The 10570-nt window shown below is 61.7% G+C and overlaps 1 protein-coding gene across 1 annotated transcript in view; it reads right to left on the bottom strand.

Annotated features, from left to right (window-relative positions):
• Window positions 1-309: 309 nt before the first annotated feature.
• ITGB2 (integrin subunit beta 2) overlaps window positions 310-10570 on the bottom strand; it is a 23844-nt gene continuing 13583 nt past the window's right edge. Inside the window, exons 7-16 of the mRNA XM_049627722.1 lie at window positions 9677-9832; window positions 9192-9287; window positions 6918-7007; window positions 5986-6126; window positions 4339-4526; window positions 4003-4247; window positions 3500-3719; window positions 3103-3308; window positions 959-1125; window positions 310-785 (exon numbers count right to left, since the gene is read on the bottom strand). Coding sequence (XP_049483679.1) covers window positions 723-785; window positions 959-1125; window positions 3103-3308; window positions 3500-3719; window positions 4003-4247; window positions 4339-4526; window positions 5986-6126; window positions 6918-7007; window positions 9192-9287; window positions 9677-9832 — 1572 coding nt within the window. The 3' untranslated portion in view covers window positions 310-722. The remainder of the gene's footprint in view (window positions 786-958; window positions 1126-3102; window positions 3309-3499; window positions 3720-4002; window positions 4248-4338; window positions 4527-5985; window positions 6127-6917; window positions 7008-9191; window positions 9288-9676; window positions 9833-10570) is intronic.

Here is a 10570-nt window from a genome sequence, read left to right as displayed (position 1 = left end):
GGACTTCCAGGTCAGCCCTGTCCAGCCCGTGAGACACAAACGCTCCTCTCGGCTTGCCTTCCGCTGCCCCACCCCCAGGAGCAGGTGCAGACAGCTGGGTGGGGGGGGGGGTGGTGAGAAGCTCATCTCCCAGCTCCCCACACGGCCCCTGAAGGCTTAGGAGGTGGGGCAGGGACGGGGGCAGAGAGGGCCATGGACACAGGCCAGCAGGTGAGGAAGGAGGAAAGAGAACAGACCCCCACGGCACGGCCCACAGTCGACTCGTGTCCTCTAAGCGTGCACAGAGCCCACAGACAGCCTCTTCTGAAGTTTTATTAATTGTTTCTACACGCGTGACTGAAAAACAGTATACTCAATGGGATGGAACCTTATACCCTGAGAAGTTCAAGTATAAATAAATTTGTGCTGCCTTTAATGAGCCCACCACTCTTTTATGCGGGAAAACGCATCTAACCTTGAAAGACCCAAGCAATTCCTTCTTCAAGTCTCTACGGAAAAGGTCAGACACATCAGAAGGGGGAGGCTGTTCCTTCTGATGGGTCCCTGTTGTCACCTGGCCATATCTATTGTTCTGAGAGCAGAAAAAAACGGTGGATTTTTGGTTAATGGGTGAAATGTTCAAGCGTCGTAAGCTGTGTCCGTGGAGGACCCGACGGAGGAGATGTGATTCGGGGGTGGTCGCATCCGGTCGGTTCAGACAACATTGTCTTCACCAAGTGCTCTTAACTCTCAGCAAACTTTGGGTTCATGACTGTCGTGGTGGCGCTCTTGAAAAGGGGGTTGTCCTGGTGGGAAAAGCGACGCGACTCGTCAGTGCAGGACAAGAAGGAGCCAGGAGTGGGGGTGGCCTTCCCACAGTCCCAGCTCTAAGGATGAGCGTCGGGGACAGGTGGACAGAAGTCACAGAGGCGGGGGTCACAGGGGCGGGGGGGGCCTGACCCCCAGGACAGCCACTCACATTGTTCCACTGGGACTTGAGCTTCTCCTTCTCAAATCGCCTGTACTCCCTGAGGTCACTCACGTGGGTCAGAACCTTCCAGATGCCCAGCAGGAGGATGCCGATGAGTACGACCCCCGCCACGATGCCCCCCACGATGGGGGCAACTTGGGGGCCCGCCGCACACTCTGAGGCAAGGGAGAAGTACGCACTCATGAGTGTTTCGGGCCCCACGTGTGCCCTGCCCCAGGACACGGTCCAGTGCTTAGGGGGACACAGCTTTCCCACCACTGGGCTCACCATCAAGGCAACAGGTGGGGGAGTGAACCACAGCCCCAGGCCCCGGCCAGGGAAGGGGCAGGGCAGGGCACAGACCAGGCCCTGCGGTTCCGGATGAAACTTAAAGGCCCCTTGTTTACATGGGAAGAAAGTGGGGCCAGGACACCAGTAGCCAGGGCAGCCTGGACAGGACACCAGCCTCCTGAGCCAGCTGCCACCATGGACAGCCGGTGGCCCCGTCACCAGAACCTACTGAGACTGAGTCAGTACTCAGGCAGGTGCGGTGCCCGAGGCCCCCGACACACCTGGTAGCAGGGGTGAGGGATGAGGACTCGCCTAGTGAAAGCATTCCTGAGGAAACCAATGGCGGCGTCCTGGGGCCCCCACCCTCCTCCTCCAGGGCTCTGGGCTGCAGTGTGTCGGGCCTCAGCCCCTGACCCAGGGAACAGGGCCCTTATTTGCCTGACCCTGGGTGCCCGTGTTTTCATGCGCTCCATCATCCTGACCTTTCTAGCGGGCCTCGGCATCCTACAGAGGTTAAACAACTTGGCCAAGGGTGCACAAAACCACGTGTGACCGAAATCTGCCCGTCAAAGAAACCTGGCGAGAGGTGTCCACCCTGGCAGGCCGGAACCTGCAGCCCCAGACTCAGGCCGTGAGCTCCAGGCCACACAGAGGGCCTGAGCCCCACCTGCCCCTCTGGGGTTCCCACCGCGGGGAGGGGAGCTGGGTGCGGGTCTCAGTCCCACTTGGGCACTGGCGGATGGCTTGCCCACACCTGCTGCATTCGCCTGAGCGCCTCGGCCCCCCGGCCTCTGTCCGTCCCCTCAACCTCTCTGAGTAGGAAAGGAGTGGGGTGCTGAGCGTCTGTGTGCCCTGAATGCCCCTGGGGGCCACCCCAGAACGTACCCCAAGGGGCATCGGTGTCCCTAAGTCCCAACACCCACACGTGCTTTGTCACCGTCACCCAACGTGTGCCCCCTAAAACCCGACCCGACCCCCACACACCATCCGCTGCTCCCGACCCCGTCCCCATGCTCCACTCAAGCGCAGGCTCTGTCCCCACGCCCCCGCCACCTCCACACCTAGCCTTGTCAGCGCCTCGGTGCCTGCGTCACGCAGAGGCCCTTTGTGGGTCCACGTCCGAAAATGCAGCTCAGAGTTGTCCCTCACTCTTCTGAAAACTGCCAACAGCCTCTTGGTATGTTTGGAGAGAGACCCAAATGCCTCCCGGGACTCACCGGGGCCCGTAAAGACCCAGCGCCAAGGGCCTCTGACCCCCCCAGCCTTCACTTCGCTTTGTGTGGCTGCCCTCATCCTGCGGTCTCAGCTGCGAGGGTCCTCTTCCCAGAGACCTTCTGACCTCTGACCTCTGGGGCACCGCCCCCCTCCCGTCTTTGCACCTCTTGACCCTGACCACAGTCCTGCGCTGTCTCGGGTACTGGCATTTTAGGTGTTGGCCCAGCGTGTCTCCATCCCCTTGGAAGGTGAGACCCCACAAGAACAGGACTGGCGTCCTCGTGTCCTTAGCCATTACTGGGCCAGGGACGGCCCTGGGCTGCAGCGACAGACTGCAGGCAGCATTTAGAAAGCTGACCCCCTCCAGGGCTGAGATCTCAGCGCGGGGATCTCCAAAAGCCCGCAGGGGTCCTCACACAGCTGTCCCTCGCCCAGTTCTCGGGACCCACAGCTCCAAGCCCCAGTCAGCTGTCAAGTAGGAGGTAACCAGCCTGAGAAACGTCCCCTGGCTCGGAGCACGGCCTCTCAGGTGTCACCGGTGAGGCAGGGAGGGGCCGGTCCAGGGGGACCACAGCTGTGGACAACTCGCCAACCCCCAGGCCGGCCTTCTAAGCGGGGAGACATTGGGGCCACCCCGGAAGTCTCACCTCGGCTGTCATCCACGTAAATGTCATAGCTGTCCCTGCCAACCCGCTGCCGCAGCGTGTAGGTGATCCAGCAGCCGTCCACGTCCCGCTCCTTGCACGTGCGCCCCTTTTCCGGGGGCTTGCTCAGCGGGCCCACATTCCCGCACACCGAGGTACAGTTACTCCCCGAGTGGCTCGGGTCAAATTTCAGGCACTGGGCGCACAACCTGCGCAGGAGAGGAGCGTGGGGCTGAGCGCAGGTGCACGGGGTCTCAGGCGCCAGGAGGGCTCCCGGGTGGGGTGACGCGGGCGAAGGCTTCGGGGAGGAGGAAGGGGCTCCCGGAGGAGTCCGGGGGCAGAGCTGCGGGGACCCGGGAGCTGGAGAGCAGCATGGGTGCGGGCGGGGCGGGGCACTCACAAGTAGCGGCCGCAGGGCGACGGGCAGCCCAGGCACTCCAGGCACAGGGGCGGCTGGTAGCCGGTGTCACACTCACACACGTTGCAGACACAGCGGCCGCGCCCGTTGCACTCAAAGCCGTCGGGGTTCAGGCAGCCCCGGGTGGACCTGTCACACTGGCACGCGGAGCCCTCGAAGCCCGGGTTGCAGGAGCACTTGCCGCAGGAACAGGTGCCCCGCTCTGCAGGACGGCAGCCGAGACTCGGCCCCGCCCATCCGGCCCGCACCCGTCCATCCGTCCGTCCGCCTGTGTGTCTGTACCTGCTTAGCCCCATGCGGCTGCATCGGGCTCACTGGGTCCTCCCGTCCACGCCCCCCGCTCACCCGGGTCCACCCGGGTCCGTCCCTCCCCCCTTCCCCCCTCCCATCCTCAGCCCCGCTTACCTGGCTCTACCCGGGTCCACCCGTCCCTCCGTCCGCGTCCCCGCTCCCCCTCACCCCAGCTCTCCCTCACCCCTGCTCACCCTTGCCCCCGCAGACCAGGCCATCATAGCGCTCGCAGTTGACGTTGTCGCACTCGCAGAAGCGCCCGAAGATACTCTTGTTGGGGACGTCGCTCTGGTGGCACACGCACTGCCCGCACAGGCAGTCCCCCAGCCCCGAGCAGATGAGGGAGTTGTTGTCCCTCCGGCAGCTGCCCTCCAGCTCCTGACTGCTCCGGCCCTGCGTCTGGCATTCACAGTTCTTCCCGATGTAGCCGGCGTCGCACCTGCAGCGGGAGGGGCCCCGGGTCAGGCCCCCTTCTCCCAGAGCTGCGGCCCTGGGCCACACCGGCCCCACACCTGCCCGCACCACTTCACCTGCAGATGCCGCACTCCATGGAGCCCTTGTCACCACAGAGGCCGCGGTTCTGGCTCATGTCCCTGCACTGGCACTCGCACTGGGGAAGGACGTGAACGGTCACCGTGTCCGTGAAGCCCAGGGCCCGGATGACAAAGGACTGCTCGTGGATGCACTCTGTGGCCGTGACCTTCACCTGGAAGGTGATCTGTGGTGGAGAAGAGCAGGGCTCAGGCAAGGCCGGGACAGCAGGCTCCCACCCCGCTCCCGTGTCCTCGCCCTCGCCTGGACGTAGGGGTTTGTCCCGGGGCCAGGCCCGAGTAGGCAAGGGGTGTGTGCTTGGTCCCAGGCCTGGAGAGTACCAGCCCTTGCAGGGGCCCTTGCAGAGGCCCCGGAGCCAGAGGACGGAAGAGGGAAGAACACGAGACACCTTGCGACTCTCCAGGACTTGGGACTTGACATGAGAAAAGAGAGAAGGGCGTTGGGAGAGCCGGTGTCCGCGGTGCCAGAACGTGGGAGCAACAGGCCCACCAGAGCCCCGCCAGCCCGTCCGGATCCCGGTGCCCATCCCTTAACCCGAGCTCCTCGCATCCCTTCACCCGAGCCCCGCCCATCTCTTCACCCTAGCCCCGCCCATTCCTTCACCCGAGGCCCGCCCCCCCCCCCCCCACCCCGCGCCCATCCCTTCCCGCTTGGACTCGGGCTGGGGTGAGGGGGGGGCTCTCTAGAATTTTTTTATCACACACGTGTTAATAAGGAGATTACATGACTTAAAAGGACGTGTATTTTCTCCTTATGTCTGGTAAGCTAGGATGCCAGAATCCCACAGGAGGCCCTAGATCCTGGGTATGGACTTGTGCTCTGACCCCGAATACAGGCCCCACAGGAACCGGGTGCGACAGCACAAAGCCCCACCACCCTCCCTGCGCGGGCAGCCAGCACAGAGCTCAGGGGGGCAGCGGCTTGTCAAAAGCAAGGCACGGCCCAGACCAACTTAAATGAATTGCCACTGGGGCCACGAAGGTAGAGCAGAAATATCAGGAAAAATATATAAGAAGCAATCACCAATCATAAGATTGAATAAATCCCTGTGTGGGTCCACCCAGTGTGAAGGGAGATACTTCAGGAAAAATTTATGTGTGACATTTAGCGAGTAACATATCTGAAGGAATTCCAATGTCACATTTAAAACTGCAATAAAAGCGGTGTTTTGCTGAATATTAGTTCACGGCCAGAAAAAGGGAAAATTTAATTCTCATGGTCATAATAAATTCAAAATATTATGGAAATAACTTAAATATCAATGTCTTTATCTAATCATCTGGGTGGCCCATGCTTTAGTATCTTTGCAAAACACACAGCACACATATATACACACACCACACGCATATACACACGCACACACACACACACGTACACAAATCAGGAAACCGGACCAGACTTGAGGTGTGTGGAAAGGACTCTGCTCCTTGCTGGACACACTGCCCAGCATCTTGCCCCAGGGGGCGCTGCCATCCCCTCTGTCCTCCTGCACCCGGGAGCCCTGTGTTGAGCAGTGTGCTGAGGGTGATACCCCCTGCTTGTCCCTGTGCTTGCCCCGTGTGCCTGGGTGCACTCCTAGCTGTCCCTGGGAGAGAACCTTCCCGACAGTCGGAATGGGGCCTCACCGGGACGTTGATCTGGACTCCGTCACAGTCCCCTCTGGGCTGGTCCACCTGTGATACTCCATTACTGCAGAAGGAGTCATAGGTGATTTTCAGGGTGTTGGGGACAGTGTTGTGGTCCAGAAAGACCCTGGAGGAGAGTTTCTGCCGGCAAAAAACGGCTACAGATTAGGGAGCTTCCTCCCGCTGTCCCCGGGCCCTTCCTGGCCAATGGCTCTGAGGCCTCTCCATTTCTCACCCCTCCCTCCTCCCCCCACATGCCCGCTGAGAGCTGGGGAGGCGTTAGGTCCTGTGCCCCGTGCAGGTGCGAACAAGGTTACCAACGCCACGGCCCCGCGAGAGGCCAGGAGGGCACAGATGGGGACAGACGCAGCCATGAGAACGGGGACTTGACAGTCCCGCCCACCACTGAGTGCCCAGTGCCTGGCACAGGGTAGGAGCTGGAAAACCCATTTAAGGGAGCGGGAGACAGACAGGGACAGAGAGGGAGAGAGAGGAACAGAGTCAGAGTGAGTGAGCGGGGACAAGTGACCGTGCCATCGGTGTGTAGACAGAAACACTGGGCAGCGGCTGGTGCTCAAGAGGTACTGCTCTGGGGGTTAGGGGCTCTGCAAGGGTACATGGAGCACACAGAACCCCCTCGACAGGGCTGTAACTCGACACCCTCATCGGGTGCTCTCGCCACCAGGAACTTTGGCCTACAAGGGGGCTCCGTATCGGGGAGGCGAGGTTCGGGCATGGGACGAGCCGCTCCATCCCCAGGGAGGGCACGGCTGCCCTTCGGGAAGAGCCAGGCTCGTTGCCCAGGAGGCCTGACGGTGGCCCCAGGGGGCAGGGCACTTCTGTCGGGCCCACCCTTCTGTTGACCTGCAGCAGGGAGGGCGGGGTGCCTGTGACAGCCCCAGGGACCCCGGCTGAGTGCCAGGGGGACTCACATTGTAGGCGTTCTTAATGAGCTGCACCACGTTGCTGGAATCCTCTGACAGCTCCCCCACCGCTGACTTGGGGATGACCTCGGTGAGTTTCTGTTAGGTAAACAGACCACACGGTCACAGCTGCAGCCCTGGGGCCACGGAAGCCCATGGTTCCGTAACACCCCAGTTTCCTTCTTGGTCATAAAATGGCCCAGAGAGTCCCCCACCAGATATCTTATCGCGTTCAGTTAAGACAGCGTGTGGTCAGTGGCTCAGAAGCTGAGCACTTGCCGATTTCCTCGCTGTAAACACGCCCCCTCGGCCGAGCTCAAGCTTGTGACGTCACTGAACACAGAGCTGGGAAGAGCGCGCCTCACCGCCGTGAGAGTGTCCCCACCATGCGGCTGTATCAGGTGCAAACAACCAAGGGCATAGAGTCGTAGGACGTGCCAAAACCACCAGGAAGGGATCAGTTCTGAGCATTTTAATGTGTTGATATAATTTAATTTTAATAACGACTGTGTGGGCGCCTGGGTGGCACAGTCGGTTAAGTGTCCGACTTCGGCTCAGGTCATGATCTCGCGGTTCGTGAGTTCGGGCCCCTTTTTAGGCTCTGCACTGACAGCGTGGAGCCTGCTTGGGATCCTCTCCCTCGCTGCCCCTCCCCTACTCATGCTCTCTCTGTCTCTCTCTCTCTCAAAATACATAAATGAACTTAAACTTTTTTTTTTAAAAAAAAAGACTGTTAAGCAGGACTGTAATAATCGGCTCCAGTAGGACCCGGGTCAGCTGGTCCCGTGGCACCTGCACGTGGGCAGTGTGGCGTACCTGGACCGCCCGGACAGCTCTGTGTTCCCTCCTTCCCCTCACACTACCTCTCCCGGAAGATTGCATCATGGCTCACTTACAGAACTGATGGTTGAGTCACTTCTCTGACCCAACGCCCTCCCGTAACTCCCCGGAGAGACTCCAGTCACCTCCACGGAGTCCACCAGGACTGTCACGGCCTGGCCACCAACGCCCTCTGGCCTCTGCTGCCCTCTCCCCTTCACCCCCGGGGCGGGACCCCACCGTGACTCCGGGAAGCCGGGCTCCTGTCCTCTGACCTGCCTCCACTCTGATGCAGGTGTACCAAGGACAGTGCAACAAGTGCTCTCCTCACAGGCTCTGGGTCACCTCGATGTCCCTCACCCAGAGCCCCATGAGTCGGGGTCAGGAAACAGGCTCAGATTGCCAGGGCACTGTTCATGCTAGTGGGTTTGGGATTCAAATCTCCTGCTTCAGCTTCTACCCCATCACCACGCTGTCCTGTCCCAATAGCAAATTACTGGGACCTGCTACGTCTGGTAGAACGGCCTCCAGGGCCCGACCTGCCCATGTTCACGCAGCCAGCACAGGTGGGCAATCTTCTGTTACGAAGCCCCCGGCCATCGGCCCTGCGCTGAGCCACTGTCCCTGTGGTCGGGCAGGCTTCCACTGCCCGCCTGCCCCAGGACGGCTCCTAGACACCTGCCCCTCCCCCTCCTCTGCGTCCCCTGCAGGGTCCTGTCCTCCTTTGGAGTCTGGAGAACTGACAGCAGGAGCTGCTGACTCTGCGACGCCCCCTCCCCGGCGCCCCACGCCTCCCACGGAGGGGGAGGGGCTGGCAGGTGCTCTCCCAGCCCAGCAGAGCTGAGAGGAGGCCAACCCGGCTCAAGCCGGCTGTGTGCACACGCAAAACAAACACGGTGCCGGACCGAGGGCAGGAAGGACGGAAGAGAAACTGCCCCAGGAACAGAAAGTTCCCCATGTTCTAGAAGAATGGAACAAGAACAGTAATTCCGTGAAATCAGGACAGACCCAGCGTTCCCAAAGCAGAGAAGGAAGTGTCAGTGTGTGAGAGAGTTGGCTTCTGAGTGGCGGGGCAGCTCTGGCGGGGGCCCAGGGCTCTGCAGGGTACCCGGGGGTGCTTCCTGGTGAAATGCCGCCGGCCTGAGGTCCTGCACTTGCCCATATGTGCCTGATAAACGCGTGAACCGCTCACGCTCAAACGTGTTGGGACATAAAACAAGAAAGAAGCCTCTGATCTGCAGAAAGACTTTCTACGTTGTAGCAAAAATGGAAACACGGTGACTGGATTTCACGACAGAGAACATCCTTCTTCCTTCCTCCAACCGCACAGAGCCCAGAGTGGGCACCCCCGCCTGCCGTCGCCCGTCGCCCGCCCAAGCGCAGCTCAGCCCGTAGAGACGCAGGGTGCCAGCACCACTGACATGCCCGTGCCCGCCCTGCTGCTCAGGACCCGATGCCACCGACCTCATAGGTTTTCACCATTCTCCTGGTCACGGCGAAGATGGGCTGGATGTTACTTTCAGCCAGTTTGTGAGCCAGCTGGCCCACCGACGGGTAGTCCTGGTGGGGAGACAGACGCCTGGTCAGCCGGTCCCGGGGGTCAGGGACACACCACCAGGCTATCTGGCCGCTCCCACCTGGGGCCCAGAGGCCCAGCCTCCCACCCCCGGACGATTCCACGGTGCAGTTCGATCCACTGCAGGTGAGGGCAAGTTCCTGTGACGGGTGCTGACCTTTCCAGACCAGAGGATGCCCAGCTTCTCCATGCTGAGGGGCGGCGTGCCCCACGAGGAGCTGTCCCCGCCTGAGGTGTGGCCCCCTTGCGCCAGCCCCCAGACCCCTAGCGCTGCCTCCCTGCTCCCCTGGGGCGGAGCCCAGGTGGGCCTTCCCCCCCAAACCCCCCCCCCCCCGCGCCGCCCACTCCCTCCCAGGACCGGAAGGCCACCTACAAATTCATTGCTCCTTTTGTACATGTTGTCCTCCAGGTGACAGCGGCCGTCATTGGGGGTCAGGATGGCGCCCAGCTTCCCGTCACCCGCAAAGTGGAAGCCGTCGTCCGTGGCGAACACCAGCAGCCGGGTGACATTGCGCCAGCCGATTTCCTCCTGAGAACACAGCAGAGTCAGCGGCCTCGGTTTCCCCAGTGGGCAGAGCGCGGCGTCGGGGCTGGAGCCAGGCGGCCCCTTTCACACAGCACCTCCGCCGGGACCGGCCGCGGGGCTCGGGGTCCCCGTGTCCAGGCCGGATTCTAGCACCGTGGCCTGCTCCTGAGGTGTCTGCGGGACAACCTCCCGATGGCCGCGCCCACGCACAGGCCGCGCTGGGGGTTCCGACCAGGGACTGGGAAATACCCCACAGAAGGAAAGAAAACACTCACGGAAACGTTTACTACCGTGTAAAAACGTGGCAGACACAAAAGATGACAGAACCTGAGGACACGCAAAGGGACAGGGCAAGCCCGGGGACGTTAGCGGCCCGTGTCGTCCACGGGACAGCACGCGGAAATGGAAATGTGCGTCTGGGGTGCAGCAGGAGACACTGGGAGATTGGAATCGTCCGAGTCAAGTCGTGCATTTACATCATGACCATCGGGCGGGAAGGCCAGGGTCAGCAGGGGGCAGGGGGAGGCCTGCTGGGGCCAGGGGCGGCAGACACGGCCACTTAGCGCACATGCCTGGGGACGCCTGGCAGGGGACGCTCCCTCTCCCTGGGTTTGGGGGCGTTCTGGGGAGCAAGGCTGGTCGGGGCCTCCCCTTGGGTGGGGTCTGGGGACCGGGGCGGGGCTTCCCCTTGGGGGGAGTCTGGGAACCAGGGCTGGGCGGGGCCTCCCCCTGGGAGGTCTG

Source organism: Panthera uncia, chromosome C2 (genome assembly GCF_023721935.1).
Source record: "Panthera uncia isolate 11264 chromosome C2, Puncia_PCG_1.0, whole genome shotgun sequence".
Taxonomy (NCBI): domain Eukaryota; kingdom Metazoa; phylum Chordata; class Mammalia; order Carnivora; family Felidae; genus Panthera; species Panthera uncia.
Note: the sequence above shows the minus strand (reverse complement) of the source record. Positions and strands in the feature narration are given on the sequence as shown.